The sequence below is a fragment of the Pteropus alecto genome, unplaced genomic scaffold, assembly GCF_000325575.1.
Source record: "Pteropus alecto unplaced genomic scaffold, ASM32557v1 scaffold57, whole genome shotgun sequence".
NCBI lineage: Eukaryota > Metazoa > Chordata > Mammalia > Chiroptera > Pteropodidae > Pteropus > Pteropus alecto.
In genome coordinates this window covers 15,225,592-15,245,868 of record NW_006442508.1, presented here as the reverse complement: position 1 = coordinate 15,245,868, position 20,277 = coordinate 15,225,592, and the positions used below count along the sequence as shown (strand labels likewise).

The 20,277-nt window shown below is 31.4% G+C and overlaps 1 protein-coding gene across 1 annotated transcript in view; it reads right to left on the bottom strand.

The window, feature by feature from the left end:
- The window catches only part of ADGRL3 (adhesion G protein-coupled receptor L3), a 566,410-nt gene that overhangs the window by 65,444 nt on the left and 480,689 nt on the right, over positions 1-20,277 (bottom strand). Inside the window, exons 17-20 of the mRNA XM_025040294.1 lie at positions 15,284-15,493; positions 12,650-12,870; positions 1,819-1,885; positions 189-280 (exon numbers count right to left, since the gene is read on the bottom strand). Of these exons, the coding sequence (XP_024896062.1) occupies positions 189-280; positions 1,819-1,885; positions 12,650-12,870; positions 15,284-15,493 (590 nt within the window). The remainder of the gene's footprint in view (positions 1-188; positions 281-1,818; positions 1,886-12,649; positions 12,871-15,283; positions 15,494-20,277) is intronic.

The window sequence follows — 20,277 nt, the reverse complement described above, 5'->3', positions numbered from 1 at the left end:
TATATATATACTTATTTTCAGGCAGATCAAGTTACCTTAGTAGTAAATAAATGATCTTATTCAGAAAAGACAACATACTGATCTTTACCATTCTGTCATAAGAATTTCATAAGATTTTCAATTAAAAGTAGGGTTAGTTAGTGTACCAAAGTAAATCAACCTAGAGAAAACAAAGAAAAATCACTTACTTGATATTATCAAGACAGCCCGATTCAGGTTTCAGAATGGCAGTATGATGAAACATTTTATATAAAGCAATCCCAAGGAAGATGACATTAAGCTGTAATATAAAAGGTGATGTTATATAGCATAACTGGAGTAGGAAAAAACATAAGTCTATTCAACAGATAAGTTGTTCTGGGAAATTAGCTCTCATTACATTTTTAAGGGAATTGGATTATAGATGACTGACTAATATTTTAGTAAAGGCAAGAAGCCAGTTTGGAGAATTGGGATACCAATGAGGTACAAAGCACTGTTAAGCCAAATACATGCAAATACTAAAATCAATATATTTTTGAAAAGCCAGATCATGAGGATTATAAAGTGTTAGCTAAATTCTGATGTTAAAACAAACTAGGATTAAAGTAGAGGAAATCTCCAATGAGATTGTTATATTACTGGAGCCAGAGAGAGCATACGATTTAAAACATAACAAAAAGTTCTCGTATAAATTCCATATATCGCATATATGTAAACCGTATGGAAAACTTCATATTGAATTGTCATTTATCACCTGATTTGTTTATATATGCCAGAATTTGAGATTGATGGGCCTAGGAAAGTTAAAGCATAAGTCCCACTGAAATTCTCTAAATAATACAGGTCTACAATCCTTTATCAAATTCGAAAAGTCCGAAATGTGAAAGTTTAAAAAAATTAATTGGGTAGCCCGAATGCCTAACCTGAGCTGAACCTATCTGACGATGGGAAAACCTGATTTGAATAGACATAAGGCACTTATGGGCCTTTATTCTTTATTCTATTTCATCTTACTTTTCCTATTTTTTTCTGCTTAATTAATACTGTTTGGTTTCAGAGTACTGCCTAGTCCCTAATATATTGGTTGATAGGTTTGATTTGGGGAAACTGCTTATTCTCCTCTAGAGATAATATGTAATATGCAATATATGTAACATATTACCTTTCTAAAGTCTGAAAAATGTCTGAATTTCAAAATGTATCTGGCCCAAAGGATTTCAGATAATGAATAGCAACTTTATATTTTAAAATAAGTACACAAATGACACCAATAATTACATCTAAATTAGAACAAATGATTCATATTTTATGCATCTAAAAATTAAAAATTAAAAAAAAAAGTAGGACTCCAGAATGCTTGTTTGTTTGTGCCATTCTCAAATAAAATTCTTTTATATTTTAAAGTTTTCAAGATTTATATAAAAACAAAACTATTATGAACAATAACGTATTTTGAAACTTTCACAATTTCTGATTCCATTCAGTATTCAAATTATCCAAATGAAAATGAGTGGAAATGTACTATTGTCAAACTCAAAGTCATCACTGCTCAAAAATCTACAAAACCAAATGGATTATGTTGGATCAGCCTCCTCAGGAGCCATAGCACCATATAAATATGCAAATGCATGTTTTCTTCTCTCAATGGTTTTGATTAAGTATGTTACAAATATGAAAGTAGACTATAACAAGGGTCTAATTGCTTGAGTTATGTAGGGTCAAATAAGTACTTGCTTTTTCCAAATTAATCTATGTAAATTAAAGATAGTCAGTACAAGGATAGTGAAAGTTTTATTTCTTGACCTGGGAAAGACATAGTTAATTTGGAGTTCTTACCATAATTATCAAGGTCGCTGGTCCTATAAAACTCCAAATGAAGTAGGTGTCAAGTCGGAGCCAACATCTGCAATGAAACACAAGGGAGAGAAGGCATTCAAGGACTGGGTATGGGACATACATCAAGAGTGAACGAGTGACAGAGAAGAATGTGAACTGCAAAGCATTCCACTGGGAGACAGGAAATATTACATTGCTTGTTCATTTAAATGCTGAATTACGTGCCCAATTTCTGACAGCACTATTGATGAAGTAAGATAATTACCCCTGGAGGAAGCAGGAAAAAAATGGAACTGGGCCTATTTGCTAAGGCCTTTTGTCTGTCACAGAAACCTTTAAAAAAAAAAAAAAAAAGAAAGAAAAAAAAGAAAAAGAAAGAAAAAGCCATACACAGAGCTATTAAATCGAGTAGCTTTAAGCTATCCTTTTCTCTCCAATTATGGAGCTACATAACCTGTCTATCAGCTGTCAGGCAAAGTGACATTTTCCTGTCAAGCAGATCTGAGGAAATTCTGTACAAAGAAGAAATAAATTTGGTATCAGAAGATTGAAGTTTAATTAGGTTGAGTAGCCAACCTTTGAGAGTTCTTGAGTCTTAAAAAGTGCATTGTTACTGCTAGTGCTTCTGGGGTTGCAAACGATCCTTAGCATCCCATGAAGTTGATTCATGACTCAAAAGTAAATTATTAATCACTTAATTTCAGCTACATTGAATACACCCCCAATTCTTAAAGCCTCTGGGAAATTACATTTTCATTTTTCAGGATGACAGGAAGATAAAATGGAAGTGATCAGTTATGAGAAAGATTAATATAAATTTTAAACAAATTACATTTGATGTTAAAAATCATATCTTGAATTATTTGCCATTTTTCTATATTTCAGGCATAATTTAAAAATGAAACATCTCCAGTTGAAACTGTTCAAGAGAGGTTCGCTAAGCAGTTTAAAACTGTAAAACTAGAGTATGTAAATATACTATGATTTTTATAAAAATGTTCATTAAATCTCAGGAATAATGGAATATCAGAAAAGCTATGAAGAAAGGAACTTATAAATGTCCATTGATAGAGCAATAGATAAATAAAATACTTTTAACTTATATGATAAAATGTTACAAAACAGTTGAAATGGGGGAAATAGATCTTTATATATCAATAGGATAGATGACAATAACAAAGTTAGATGAAAAAGTAACATGAATAATCTATATATCTTTGAACTGTATATATAAATTTAATACTCATATTCTTGACAGATATATAAATGTATGTAATTTTTTTAATTAAAAGGAGAAAATAATCACAAAACTCATGTTAGTGGTTGCCTCTCATAAGAGAGTAGAGAGAATGAGAAGTGGACCAAAGGGGCTTTAGCCAAGTTTTATTGTAATAATTATTGAAAGCAATGTGCCAAAAATACTAACAGTTTTAACATCTGAGAGACAGAGGCAGTGATGCTTATGTTTTTTTTTTTTTTTAATTCTTCTATAACTTTAATATAAAAACAAAATGTTAAAAGCTAGGTTTTTAAGCAAAAAAAAAAAAAATTCTCTGAAAAAATCTATTTCAAAATAATAAAATTTAGCTGCCTTGTATTAAATAAATGTAAATTAATTTCAATAGAAGTATAATATTTGTGCTGCAATAAGAGATTTATGACAAGGTCACATTTTTACACAGGCAGATAATTTCTGTTTATTCAAAATAAAGATAAAAATCTTATTAAAAAATACTATCAGGGAAGCAACCAATACATAAACTATAGCTTGTTTGAGTAATTGATTATCTTTTTGTTGTGCTATTATTCCAAAACTTTGGTCACTGGAAACTAAAAGTGTGGTGCTGCCAAGTAAGCAGAAACAAATCAAAGAAGTTAAGGGTAAAATATGAATATTGTCTTCATTCTGACCATAGGCTAATTTGTCGCCACCTTAATAAAGCTGTGTTGTGAGACCAGAGTAGGGTGAATATTCATGGGTCTAAGTTCTCAACAAAGGCCATATTTTCCCTCAAAATAATAGCAATTAAGGACAGAGTGTGGACATTTTCCCAGTTTAGAAAACACACACACACATGCACACACACAGCCCAAGAATGTTGCTGAAATTATAACATGATAAATACTAATAATACATTTAAGAATGACTGTTAATAGTACAGTCCCTGTTCTTTTGTAGGTCAAACAAATTTTTGAGAGCTAATCTGAGCACTGAAACACATTTTTGGCAAATTCTTTTTAAAGAAAAATGTGCTTCAAGGACTTCTGAAAAATGTTATTCTACAGTTTGACTTCTTAAAAATAATTTTAATTACATTATTAAAGAGTGCCTTGACCTAAGTAGGAAATTTCAAAATTATAAGTAATCTCACTAAATGTTTTGTTAAAATAAAAGTGTCATTAAATTTTAGCTTTACAATGCTTTACTTTTTTGAAAACAACCTCAGCATAACAAATGCTTTATTTGGAAATAAACATGCTTTTGGCATATTGGTCTCTCAATGCAAAAGCAAAATTACTTTAGAAGTTTTTATTTTTATTCTTCAAAGAAATTCTTCAACATCTATTTGGTACGATAGATTTAAATTCCCTTCAGAATTGAACAATGAAAGAGGCAGTATGAAACACTTAAATGTACTGAGTAAATCATCCCTCCACAAGAGCTGCCTGGGCTTGAGTACCTTCTGAAAGGCAATGTGGCAAGGATCCCTTTTCTAATTTGATTGCCATATGGCCACACCTGATGTTGTTTTTGGCCACATGCTGGGTTTCTCAAAGCTTTCTGTATTTCTTCTTTCCTATTAACTGCCTTAAAAGTTTGTATGATTCTCTCTGTGAGTTCCCTGTGCCAATGTTGAACCGGTTCACTCTGGTTTTAAAGTAAAGGAGGTGTATATTACACATATATAACATCACTTGGAGTGTATATTACATGCTTGGGTGCATACATCCCACTTCATAGTATTCTATAAATGTAGGCCATTCAATATTACTTGGATACAATGCAAAACTACTGGTTAAAGACAAGAGTAGGCCAGATTGGTAAAACAAATACTGGAAAAAGAATTTATTTCATGAAGCACAAGAAAGTCCAGCTTATAAAAGGTAAGATAGACCTGCTATTAAAAAAATAGGATTTATCTGAAAATTGCCTTTATCCACTAAGCGACATTTAATTTGTAAAATAATTAATTTTAATAGGCCATTCTCGTTTAATTTTTAAGATATGTCAATATCTTTTTAAAATGAAATTCAGTCATTATATAATCTATAATTTATGTTTACAGTAGCACTATAACAAAAGAGATGACTTGAAAAAGCAAGTGCATTCTGAACACACTACATGTTTATGTGAAGCAATATTTAAAAATATTATAATACCAGATATATTCTGGAATTTAAAGGAGCACTTATCACATACCATAAACTTGAGTTTTTAAAAAAATTATTTAATACTAAGATGTCACTAAAATTATTTTTGTAGCATTTTTTCAAATTATAAAAGTGATAAATATTGTATATACGAGGAATTCTTATTGGATTAACATAAGCTTATTAGCTTACTATTCTGATTAAATAGAGTTATTCCATATGAATGAATTATTCTAAAATATAAGAAATATCATTATAAATTAAATAATAAAGATGTTGATATCTGGATCAATCTCCCACAAACATGTCAATTACTAACCCTGCAAATACCACTTCATGTTTACTCAGAATAGAGAAAAATTAATGAACCAAATTAATTTCTCAAAACAGGAGAACAGAAAACAATACCTCTAAAGTTTATTCTCATCTACTAGTATACCACTCCTCAGCATTTTATTAACATCAGTCATTTATGATACATTAGAAAAATGGTTAGGTCAATTGTCCCACATATAAATGTCACCTAAAATATATGTGTTATAATGCTTTCAGATGCTAGTAACACTATCAGAGTGTAATTCCTTATTCAAAGTTAGCATATTTAATGTAGTGCCATTAAGAAGCTTTGGAACACTGTATTTTCTTACCTGTTTAAAATATTCTTATCAAAAGTGACATCTGGCTATTATCAGTTCTACTGAAATAATGTAAGTTAACAATGGTATTTGCTTCATTTTCTATGAGACTGTAAATCACAGACTAAATTGTCCATGTGAATATTAAATATTACCAGTAAATAAATTTTGGCTACTATTAGACAATGAAATTTATAAGAATTAATTATATTAGGTTGTTTATGAGAGTTTGTAAACTACATAATCTTTTCTGTGTAACAGATGTAGAACTCTATATTTGTTCTACATGTATCTGGCAACATTGAGAGAGAAAAGAAAGAATAAAGAGAATTGGGGCAAGAAAGAAGGAAGTAAAGAGGAAAAGAGACAGATATAAACTTCAAGCTTAATTACTCTAGTTCTAAACTTATTGCATAATATGTCTGTGAAGAACTTCTAAAATGCCATTTTCATCACAGCATTCTCAGGCATCTAATCTTGAAATACTTTGTGAGCAAATGCATGAACTGGAAAAAAGGTTGGCAGAGTGATGCAGGAATAGAGTGTGATCAGCAGTAGTTAAGACTAGCATTTGTGGTCCAGCTACAGCTTTGCATCTTAGAATTGAAAACTAGCTTTCATACATTAAATATAGGTTATATTATCCTCATGTCCCCCATATGTTTTTTTTTTTTTTTTAAATAAGTGTTTCACTATTTCTTCGGCAAAATACATCCTATATCTTTATGGTGGACTACAAAGGTAAAAATGGCACTATTATAATTTATTAAGAATAAATGTTGGAATCATTCTTATGGTCTCATGTTGCTTAAATTCAATAGGCAGTAGCTTAAGAATTTTAATCAATTCCTTTATAAATGGATACTTTAAATATAATTTATTTTACAATTAAAAGAATGTTACTAAACATAAAATTTATATTTCCTCATTTGTATCCAGTCCTAGCAACAATATCATATAAATGGGATCACACAATGTGTAGTCTTTTGTGACTGGATTCCTTCATTTAACATGTTTTAAGGCATATTCATTTTGAAGCATGTATCAATACTTTATTCATTTTCATTTCCAAATAATATTCTATCGAATAGACTACATTTTGCTAATCTTTTTATCAGTTGATGGACACTGGGTGTTTCCACTTTGGGGCTAATATAATGTTGTCATGAACACTTGTGTACAAGTTTTTTGAATGAACCTATGTTTTGATTTTTCTTGGGTAAATACCTAGTAGTAGAACTTCCAGGTCAAATGGTAACTATGTTTAACATTCTGAAGATCTATCAAACTGTTTTACAGAGTAGCTAGCTGCATCATTTTATACTGTTACCAGCAATATGTGAAGATTCTAATTTTTTTACATTCTCAACAATATGTGTTATTATGTCTTTTTTATTGTAAACTTCTAGTGGGGGAAGTTACAATATAAAGGGATCTCTAGATGTGGAAGTTGTCATATTTCTTTAGTTTCAGTAAGAACTCAAGGACAACATTAGACTTTAAGGTCAATATTTAAATGCATTTTGTAAATAACAAGATAGCAGTCCTGATGTTCTCTGCTATAGTGCTGGCTACGTTGTTAATCAAAAAATTAAACTCAACCAAAACTCAACTTACATATAATGGTAATTTTAAGCCATTTCATAGGGTTCCTAGGTGCTGAAATGAAGACACAATAAGCCCTCAATCTCTAATACACATACACTAAAACATGTTCTTGGTCTTTAATCAAATAACATATATACATACACTTGCACTCCCCACACATACATCGAACAATTATCTTGATATATGTCAATAAAAAATACTTCATTATCTGTACCATTTTCCACTAGCCAAGCTAGAATCAAAGATATCTGGTGATAATATATTCAGTAAGGTACACCTTTCATGTCAAAGTAAGAATATTTTATAATATCATATAATAATATGCTTAGAGAAATATTCCAAATGAAGATATAATTTTCTATGAGTGGGTTGCAGTGCTTAGAAATTGTGAAATGTATTAAATAAACCTATGCATACAAGCTGCAGATAACTATAAGTTCAATGTTCTTTGGCTAGGTTCTTTTTTGAATAATACTATAATCTAGTATTTTTAAAAATCAATAATCACTTTTCCATCCAAATGACTATGCTACTTGGGTAATGATGTGAAAATAAAGAAACCTGGGGGCTTTAAACTATCATACCTTTTAGAGCTATTCTTAAGCTAGTGAGCTAGGGAGAGAAATTGACTTAAAAGATGATTTATAATAATTTTCAGATCATAAAATTTGATATCAATTATTTTAAGAGCCTGGCTATGCTTTTAGTATTCAAGGATGTTCTGATCCATTATAAATGTTTATGAATTAATTGATATCTTTCAGAAACCCCTTACTAATTTTTGAGCCTATATTCAAACTCCTAGGCTATTCTCTGGGCTTTCTTCCTTCCCAGCACCCTCCCTCCTCCTGGAACTTACTCCCAAGCCTTTTCCAATCTACTCATCCAATTAACCACTGCTTTTTCAGTTGTATACTTAGATTGTGAGGTAAGTGCTATAAACTATAAATGTAATTTTTTTTCTTTAAATAAAAATTAACTGTTCAAACAGTTTGCATTTTTGGTAATATTGAGGTAATTAAAGTTTAAATGAACTGATTAGTTTTGGGTCATAAAAATCAAAGTATTTAGCACTGAATTGCCAAATTTGTTCTGTCTGAATTGTTGTAAAGTCAATGCCAGCCTTTATCTTTTGAGAGTATCACATTAGATGGCTTTGCTAAACAGCCAATGTAATGGTATAAGTAAAAGTAAGGGAAGTACACAGACAAAATGGAATAAATGCCAATTTTTAACAGTGTAATTTAGACCTGTGGTCCATTAGCTGAGAGTTATTTTTTTGTTTTTTATGACTGTATTGGTCTTTTGATTGGATTTTGTAAATGTCTGATTATTGTGACTAAATGTAATTCTCAGTACATTCTCGAGAATAATGTCAGTACAGATAAAAATATTTCATTAAACATCAGAAAATAATAATAATTTTATCTTACAAATTTTGCAGATTGATGGCAAACAAAGCAACCTCTCGAAATCACATTATGTATGCTTTGTATATGAGTATGTGTTTTGTACATAATAATCAATTCAACAGCCCTAATAACATTTTATAGAAAAATACATCCTAATCTATCAGCCAGATGAAATATGATAGTTACCACTATCTGTATTAAAATAACATTTATTTAACCTACAAAACCAATTTTATCTCCTACCACTGATATGATGCTCTACATTTTAGAAATGTTATCTATTATTATTAAAGGTTTTGGCGATAAAACTTCATTGTCAGTTTAATAAAATATATCTATGTGCATTAAGAGGAGAAAAAAGGGAAACATAACTATTATTTGGGTTACTGTGATATATATTTAATGGTTTTATTCTATATGTACTCTAAGAGCGTGAGACTGAGGAGTAAAAATGTAATAATAATGAAGTCCAAAAATGAGAATAATAGATTTCTAAAATATAAAAATTATTGATCTTTAAGAATTTGCAGAAAATGCCTAATAATATGTCTCTGCATTCTTAACTCTCTTTTAGACTGTGGAGTATACATATTTGTATTTAAAAAATTCAATGTAGCACATAAGAAGGTAACAATGGCAAAAACAAAAACAAACAAAAAAAAACAACCTTGATGTAGTAAAGTTACATTAAAAAAATTATATGATGATGAATGAGCAGGAAGTAGAAAACACGATTTGAAATAAACAGAAACCGAAACAACCAAGACAGATTTGATAATAAGGAACAAGATATGTATGCAGAAATTCTTCAAGTTGTGTAAAAATTCCTTGCTTACATTTTTCTTTGAGAAGATATCTTGATTAAACTCCTGATTGTACATGATCCGCTCATTTCAACTTCTCAAGTAAATAAAAATGACTGAAAAAAGTTTCTTTTTTTCAACACCTGCTTTCTTGAGCAAAACAGCCTTGTATAGATATTGGATTAAATGAATTCCCAAAGGGTAGAAGTTAAACATTTTTTTTCCATTTATTTTGAAAGTCTCTCTATGGACAATTTATTTAAAACATTCGAAGCATACATTAAATGTTCTATGCCTGCCTGTGATAGAATTTTAATGCAATTTTCCCTGTCTTTTTTTCTCCCTCTTTCATCTACCCTCCCTTTTCTCTATATCTGTTTTGCCTTTCTTTGTGTTGGGAAAAATCATAATTGTGAAACTGAACTATTAGTAAAGCTTGTTTTAAATCAGTGCCTGGGAAATAAATTAGCCTCTATTCCCACACAGCAATAACGTCAGTAAATGAGAGCTTCCAGTTATGGTGCAGGAAATTAAAGGAATGATGGCCAAAGCTTTAATGAAGTCACAAGAGACTATACATTATTGATCCTAGATAGATTCATACTATCCAGAATGACATCTGTCTCAAAATAAATGACTAAAACACAAAGCAAACAAGTTGAGTCAGTTCTCTAACAAAAAATTTGCAAATATCTAACAGGGGGAAAGAATCAACATAAAACAAAAATAAAAGTAAATCAGGAATTGAAAAAGAGTAAAGTTAAACTACATCAACACAATATTTGAAGTAGTATAAGGTCGCAAATGACTATATCATTCAATTTAATATCTTAGGAAATGCATTAATTAAAATGTAAAATTGTATAATCTAAGGGGTGTGACTACTAATGGATTTCTTTTTGGGGTGATGAAAATGTTCTAAATTAGCAGTGGTGGCGCAAACACTGTGAATGTACTAAAAACGAATGAAGCATACACTTTAAAAGAGTGAATTTTATGGTATGTAAATTATATCAATAATGGTGTTATTTTTCAAAATCCTATGATCTAACTAAGCCTTCTCCCCTAATACGTCTTTAGTGGGAACTCCAGATTATGTTTTTATCTATTCCTACTCTGTCACACTTGTCAGTGGAATCCAGAAAATGAACCACAATTCATTTTCATTTTATTGTTTGGTGTCTGTGCACCAAGATCTATTCCGTTTTAACTGTGCTCCCAGTAACTCTGGAGTCCTCTTCTCATTTCTCCTTTTCAATCCTTTCTTCTGTGAAGTGAATGCTTTATCACCAGCATATTCAGGCTGCTGATTGCTGGTAAAAAGTCATGAAATTTGGCTTATTAACTTCTGTACAAATTGATGTTATCTAACCTCATCTGAGCCTTCACTACTGCTTGGAAATCTTTTTATTAATGTCTAATTGGCTCTTTAACACATTTTCCATAGTGCTTATTTCAAAGCTTTTCAAATCCCGTGTCCATTCAACATGACCTCCGCAGTTCACTCACAAGTGTCGGCATTTCCTACTTGATGGAAAAGTTCTTCTACTTCGAAATTTACCTTATATGTTCTTTCCTTTTCACTCACCTCAGGAGAGAGGGGTGATTTACCATTTAAAAACATCTTTGGTAGAAATACACTTGATGGTTTATAACTGTCTGCCTCTCCATGGGAAAGGCAATTTATCTGGTCTTTGATTTTTTTTCACCTGTAAAAATAATCCCTTGGACTTGGAGAATACTAAGGCCGCTTTCAGTACCAAATCAAGGTTTTCCTCATCTCATATTCAATCTTAGGCCTTTCTACCCTTCTCGAATCTTCCCTTTTATTCAACCTATATATATTGAATACAAATGAGGCATAAGATATTTTCTGTCTAGGAATCTCCTATCAGCTTGATACTTCTCACCTTAGACATGCTTGGGACTTCTTCTTTTTTTTTTTTCACATCCTCTTTTATTACTGTTATCACTTGAGTTAATATTTTTACTATGTCTCAATCAAATTTCTTCAGGGTGTAGAAAACACTTAAAGACTCTACTTTCTTACTACTGACATCTCTTCACACCTTCTAATTTGGCTTCTGCTTCTAGCACTTTGTCAAAATAGCTGTTACAAAGGTCAAAAGATTTTCTCTCAATGCTTATTCTACTCGAGTTATCTTTGACATAAAACATCATGGTTTTGAAATACCATCTTGAAACTTTCTTCTTGCTCTGCCTGGTCCCAAATCTTGTGGTTCTCTTTCTAAGGCCTCTATTTTTATTTTCCCTCCTCAATCTATGTCCTAAATGTGGGTTTTCATCAGAGAACTATCTTGGTCATCTTTCTAATCTTTTTTTTTTATTGAAACTTTCATTCATTCTCAGGATCTAACTGTTGTATTGATGTGGATTACAAAACTATTTTTTACTGAACTCCTTGCCAGTGTGCTAGATATCCTTACATATATGTCTCACCAACTTAAAGTTATACAGAAAATAAAATTCATTTATACCCCAATACTCACTTAGGAAAAAAAGAAAAAACACAAACTGCCCCTGTTCCCATAGTCTTTCTTTGTGTTAATGATATATATCTCCAGTGATTAGAACTTGTACGTCTGGAAGAAGGGAAACCATTAATGTCAGGGACTGCACTCTCCTCTGAAAAGATAGTTTAAAATATAGCTAGTTCTTCATTTGACAAATGTCTCAATGCTTTTTGAAAGAGATTAAAATAATCATCTATTTATAATTACTAAAGGTTATGATTTAGATACAGAAAAATTATGCTGTTTAAAAACAGCATCATACTGAATCTCAGGACTTTATTTGCTCTTTTTACAACATAACAAAAGTACAACCAAGGATTGAATTATCCCCCATTTGTTTTTCCAGTTCCTTCATTTATTGTTGTGAAGTGTTGTTATAAAGACCTTTGCTTCCAAGAAAATCTAAAGCTTTTATTTGAACTAGCTTTAAAAAGAGAGAGAAAAAGAAAAAAAAAACATAAACTCACACTTTATCTGTTCCATAACTCCTGTAGTCTACTGCAGCTGACACAGCCACAATGAGTGCAGGCATGCCATAGCCGACCAGGTAAAAGTATTTTCTACGTGAATGTTCGCTCTCAAAAACCTCCACCAGCATGATATAGAGCTGCACTCCCTCCAGGAACATCCAGGTGAAGGCAGCCAAGAAGAAGAAATGTAAGAGGGCAGCAAAAACCGCACAGGCAATCTAGGAAAAGGAACAAATGATTTAGTCAAACAACTACTACATGAAATATTATCGACTGCCATCAAATTAAAATAAATATTTATCAAGACTATAACAAAAAAATAGGTCTGCAAAAGAATAATGTAGACATTTCTTAAAATTCAGATATTGAAACCTAATTAAATATAACCTATCTTTGAAAATTATACTTAACATTTTATTAATAATGGCTTGTGGGTGACAGCATAATATTATAATAAAGATTATGACATTTAGGAAAACATTCTAAGTGCCTATTGATAATTATTGTTGAGACTAGTCTAAAGATTTTAAAATAGACCTCAGGAATTTTTTCTATTGTCCATAATCATGTGTGTACTAACGTATTAAGTTCTTCAATTGTAAATGAAAGAGAAATATGAAAACCAAGGAGAATAAAAGTTCTTAAAATTAAATAATTCATTACAGTATTTTATGATGAGATTATTAATTCATTATTATTGTTCTTATTTATTTCTTCCCTGCTTTGTTTCAGAAAGAATCTAAGATAGCATTGGGAAGTTCATGCTACATAGTTATAAAAGTAGATCTGGTTAAAATAAGGTGTTTCAGAAGTGCTTTCTCTCTCATTTTTTTTTTTTGTGATTGTACTAAATGTCTAGACAAGCTTGGTCAAAAATGGCAGTTTGAACTATTTTCTTTGGCAAACTTAAAAGGTACTACAAGTCAGCAGACCATATATTAATCTTATGTCAGTTTCTGAAATTCTCACTCTTTTGGGGGTTTTCATTTCTTATAAGAAGTCCTAAGTAAAATCTACAGTTCCTACTAGATGAAGCAACACATTTATAGAAATTATCAGATTAATAAGGGTTCAATGATGAGTATGATCCTTGAGAAATGACACAAAGGGCAGGTCAATTTTTTTGGTTTAGAGAGATAACAATGAGGGGGAGATGAGGAAGTCAAATATAAGAGGTCTAGAGAGAAAGCATAGCCTATTCACTATGTGGAATGCAGGAAGAGGACATCTGTCTAACAAGAATAAAGGCAACTTGAGCTGAGTTGCACTCTACTCCAGGTTTTCATATCAATCATTGTTCTTTATGCTATTTGTCAAAAATTAGTTTTGTGCAGTATAAAACATGTGGTGAAGTTTACTGCACCATATGTACCATCGGGAAGAAAAAATAAAAATAAGGTTTCTAAATGAAAAGAAATCACAGAGTGTGTGAATTGCAGGTTAAGAAGAGAATGGAATGATTTCTTTTTGGAAAAATAACACAGTTTTCCATTTCTTGCTTTTTAGAGTTAGAACTTCAACTATTAATTTTTTGTTATTAGAAGGCTTTACTTTTTGGGAAAAAGAAATGTTCACTTTGATTGCTTATTCATATCTATGCATTTATGGAAAAAGCTGTCACATTTGTATATGATAACGGATTAAAAGTATAATCACTGTAATTGTACCCTTTACAGCCATTAATCATGAATGTGTAATCACAAACATGAATCCAACTGCGTTTTTATTGTAAAGTACTCCATACATATGAACATATACCAGAAAACAACATTAAGAGAATGAATTATTTATTATGCCTAAAAGTTTTCAAAAAAAGGTTTTCTTTTTATTTGCAGTTTTAGTCATGAGAATAAACTTACACTCTGTGCATGAATCTTAAGTAAATAGAAAAGGGCCTCACAAAAATTTTAACTGGGAATAAAGTCTGTAATATATTGGATATTATCTGTTATTCATTCTGTTTGATTTTACTGAGAACAGTTGACTATTACTGTTCCTTTATCCCCTTTTCTTTCCCTCCCATCTTTCCTCCTTCCCCTACATCCTATATTTCTTAATGTGATTAAATGTAGGTAGTAGTAAAGTATGAAGTTGGCACTAAGGACGTGAACAGAATTTGAGCAAATATATAGTGTGTCAAACAAAATTTGGGAAGAGTTATATGGTCTAAAAATGGCCTACAGTTCGAACTATTTTCTAAAATATGTCAATTAGAAAAACTCATTTTAGACACGTAGTTTTTAATATATCAACTGTTTTTAAACAAAGTATACAATAAGCTTCAATAAATAACAGTCCCATCTGTTAGATACTCCTCTATTCTCTTAAATCATGTTATTTAACTTTCCTCAATATTCAGCTCTGTAATTTTTAAAGAGGGGAAAAAAACTAATGAAGAGACATAATTCTTTAGAAAGATGTTTATAAACAGAATTTCTGAAGAATTTTACATTCATACATCCATAACATTAGCCACTTTATTATGATGGCACATGAAAAGGGGAAAACTAAGTAAGATTTGAAAATCAGTATCTATCTTAGACAACCAGAAGAGAGGGTATTTTCAAACATGAGTATTTCCAGTATTAGAAGCTGAACTGGAGAAATTCTTTACTAGTATAAGTGGCTTACCGGTTGGTCAGTTCGGTTGATCCCGATCAGAAAGAGTAATTCTGCTACAAAGAGGCTGATGCAGAGGTTCTTGTGGATGGTGTTACGGTCGCTCTGGAGTCCGCGGAAGAAGCAAAATGTGAAGATGCAGATCAAGAGACAAACAAGGGACAGCAGAATTCCAACCCATGTGATCACATCCAGAAGAAGGTCATGGACTGCGTCACTGTGCTGGAAACACAACAGAAAAGTCAAAAGTTGCAACTATGCATACATAACCAATTACTAAGTGTTGTAAGGGCCTGGGTGAATGAAGTATGATTTTAATAATGTACTAAATATTTTCCCCATGCACAATGAACAAGATAATTTATTTGTTTTTTCTAGTCCATAGGTCAAATATTTTATCTTTTTTCTGAGGTATAAATCAGTTTGATATTCAGGGATGTCAGTGGTGCTTGCACCTTTCTTAGCTACATACATTTTCCACTAATATAAATAGCTGAAACAAATCAACTTGATTTTTTTTTTAACCAGTATCACTTTTTTAGGCTAATTTTTTGACAACTACCACTAGGGAATACTCTATTTAAAAATTAAGCTATACACTTAGGGAAGTGGTATCTCAACTGAAATGCTTTTTGAATCACTGAGGGAGTTTTATATAAAATGTAATTCCTCTGTCCTATAAACACTTTATCAGAATTTCCAAGGCTGAGTTCAAAAAGTATGTATTTTTATAAAGATCCCCAGTTTGTTCTGATGAATAGCCACATATGTGTACCATTTATTTAGTGGAAGATCTAAAATAATGAGGATAGTCACTGGATTTATATTTATATTAAATGGCTTAAGTAGATGAGGAAGTTTGATCCTTGAAGGGATTTACTCAGATGGAAAATAAGCACTCAGAATTACTATATCCAATAACAGCATAAACCAGATAATAGAGCTAAGAAAATGCAAAAGCTCATGAAAATTTTATGAAACTGAATTTTTTTTTTCGAGGGGGTGGTGCTCTGTTAAAATAGTCCAGTGAGCTCCATATCTGCCATATTCATTGATCTGTCCACTATCTCATCTCTGTCCTTGTTTGAAGATTCAAAATTCTATTTCTACCTTATAGTAGTTTGCCTCTATCAAAAACTACTTCTGTGAAGCTTTAGAATTCATGATGGGCCAATGCATCGGTATACCAAGATGTTGGAGCAGAGATGAGAAATTACGTATGACTGTCAATTCCTCTTTTTTTTCTAAGTTTCTTGAAAAACCCTAAAGATCTAATTTGCATTAGTAGGGGAATGGATAAATAAATAATGGTTAATTTATGGAATGATATTCTAAACAGTAGAAAATCAGTATTATAATTTTATAGTCACAAACATGGATATTTCTCAAAAATATAACATTAGGTTCTTAAAAATGCAAGTCACAAAAGGCTCTGTACCATATAATGCTATCTGTATAAAATTTTAAAAGACATAAATCAATGACATTGATTTTTATGGATATATGCATAAGTACTAAGAGTGTAAAATATGCATAGGAATTTTTTAGTAGTAAACAAAGGAATGTGTTCCTAATTGACACCCTTTTTAACTGTATAGATCATACTCATTGATTTTTGTTTTAGGATGTAAATTACTATATTTAATTGTCTTCTACATAGTTAACATGCCTTAAAAATAGATAAATATCCAGGTTTTTCATTTTTATTTGTTTTTATTCAAACTTCACACTTTTATGTTTTATACAAACTTCATACAAAGATTATTCCGAATGTGAAATTTCTTCTTACAACTGAGGTACCGTGCTATAACCTGAATCATAACACTTCTCATATTGCCAGATATGACTTCACAGCTGTTATTTGATAAAGAACTCTGCTAGAATACTGTCAATGAACCAGTTTTGAAATATTCCTGCATAACTCTAGATATATTTCTCAGAAGGAGCTCAAATCATGAAAGAAAACCACATGTAATTTTGCTTTTACTGCTTTGTTCTCCAGGGGATATTACTAAAGTAGTGTTGGGTCTCTGATAGCTTAAATTACTTTTACTATTTGAGAGCAAAGAGTGGTTAGTGCTACCTGGTTCCCTGACCAGAGGGCTATTTGCTCTCTTTGACTCAAAGGAAAGATGCTGTGATTGAGTATGAAGCACCAACCTTCAGCACAGCAGTCTTTCATAATGAGGAAAATGACAGGTATAATACATTCTCAAATGTATCCTAAAGACCGAAAACACTAAAAGAAAAAAAAAAAAAAGGAAAAAGAAAAAGAAAAGAAAAAAAGGGAAAAAAAGGAATCAAAAAACTCCTGCCTTTTTCTGGGTAGTTGCATTATTAGAGATGTATTTACTTTACTCAGTGCCTTTGTAGGCCCTTCAAAAACCCCATGCAGAGTTATTAAATGAAGAATACCAGATGTCAAAACATCAGTACAAAAAGTACATAACGCTCAGAGACAACAGAAGTCTAGTGATTAATTCACCTTTCTGGTATGACTGTCTAGCTCAGAAAACATCAACACCAACACCTTGTGTATACCACACTGTGACAGCAGCACTCTGAATACAACCTACTGCTAGAACTTTATCGGTAACAAGAGAGGAAAAGAACAATGAGCATTAAATGCCAATAAGAGCTGAGTATGGTTTTCTTTTAATAAGTCTGCCATACTAGAACTTCCAGGGGACCAAGCTATGATAAAAACCAAACTCCCTTCAAGAGAATGGGCAATTGAATAAAGCTCCTGGACATGATTGTAATGATGTGATCGTGAACCAAGTATTGTGCCCCTCTGCATCATTTCCTATTTCCAAAGTTCCATGTTTGTGAGCACTATCTAATTCAATCATCTGCTACATGAACTGTATATCGTTGCGTGCCTTGAGATCTTTTAAATCTTGTATCATATTAATATATTTCACCACCTCATACTGGGCTTGACATATTAAAAATGCTTAATAAATATTTGTTTTTGAATGATTATAATAATCCCATTCCATTTAGACTAAATTGTCTTAGAGCTGAACCTTCAGTATAGCTTTAGCATCTATTTAATCCCTACTGAATATTTAAATAGCAATCAAATATTGTATGTCCAAAACTGAGCCCCTGATATTATCCTGTTTCTACACTCCTCGCCCTCCCTAAACTGCTTTTCCCTCTATTTTCCCCATTTCAGCAAACGACAACTTCATTATTTGTTGAATAAGGCTAAAGATTTAGAAGTCATATTGATGCCTTTCTTTAACACACCACACGTAATCCAACAGGAAACCTTGTAGGCCCTGCTTTCTGAATTTGACAGCTTCTCATCACCTTAACTTCACAAAATAATTGGAGCCACCTGATTTTTTTTAAATAGCCTCTTAATTGACCTCCCTACTTTGACACTCATACCCCCCTTCTATATTTATCAGAATAGAGATTTTTTTACAATGTAAGTCAAATAATATGACTCATTGATGAAAGCATCCAATGTCTCCCATCCATCTTAATGAAAATAAAAACCAAACTCCTCACAAAAGTCACAAAGTACTGTAAGATCTGTGCCCCTGTACGTCATTTCCTATTTTCCCCTTTATTCAGTTCATTCTACCCCATATGGCCTACTCTGTTCTTTGAATATGTCAAGCACATTCCAGCCTCAGAATTCTTCCACTTGATGTGCTCTTGGCCTAGAACGCTATTCCAAAAGATATCTGCATGGTTTACTCACTAACCTCCTTTGGTCCTTCATTCAAATGTCACCTTCTCACAGAGGGTTTTCCTGAGTCACCGCACCTAAAATTACAAACATCTTTTCCCCATTCTGACTCTACCATCTTTCCTGCATTATTTTTTTCTCCTTAGCACTTACCTAAACTATTTTATTGATATTTGTTTATTGTCTGTGCCCTCCACTAGATATACACTTCAGAGAACAAGTTGTTTTATCACTTCTGATCACCATTGTTTCCCCAGCTCCTACAAAGTGTTAATTGAATAAATGAATTACTCTTTAATTATCCACCTCATCTACAATGGATTTAGGTTATAAACCAAAAGTTGTATAATGCTTTGAGACTCTGGTTCTTCAATTACTTGTTCTAAAATCTTGAGTATAAGTTGAAGACAATTAGAGTTGGGGAATGAGAAGTTGGTTATACCATATTATCTCAAGATATATTAAAACATCAAGCTGCCAAACAATTATGATAATGGAGGTAAAACTATGCATAGAAGTAAGAGAACTTTAGAGTAAGTCTTCACACCTACTGACATGAATTTAACTTTGTCACTCCAGTTTTACAATTGTTACCTTGAAACAACTACTTATGCTTTTGACTATCAAAAACTTCATACACATAAAATAACTGAGTCTTCAGGTTACTCTGGTAAGTAATTAGGATAATATATGTGAAGGTAAAAGTCAATGATTTTTTTCTTTTTAATCTGAAAACATTCTGAATTTTTTCATGTTTGAAAAAAACCTTCATTTAAATATTCAAAAGTCTATATGAATGATACAGGATGAATCAAAAAATAATAATTATAACAAGAATAAATGTTAATGTTGTTTTAACTAAGGACACAAAACATTATTCTAACCAACTAATGAGTTACCTAATTTTACTTTATAATATTGCTAGGTTAGTTTATATTATTAATATTATTCGGGCTACTGAAAAATTAAGGCCACAAAATGCCCAAAGCATCTAAAAGAGACAGATTTTAACTATAGAATCTGAATTTCACCTTCACTACTATACAATTGTGTTTATGACTTTTAAATAACACATAGAGGACTCAATTTCATCTATATATTCTTCCTTAAATTATAACGAAAAGACAAATCAAGTAGCGAAGAAAGACATATATTTTATTTTTTCCCAGAGTCTATACCATAGACTAGTATAAGTTGTTGGAAAGAATGCTTAGAAATTACAAAAGAAAGAGAAAGAGAGAGAGAGAGAGAGAGAGAGAGAGAGAGAGAGAGAGAGAGAGAGAGAGAAAGAAAGATAAAG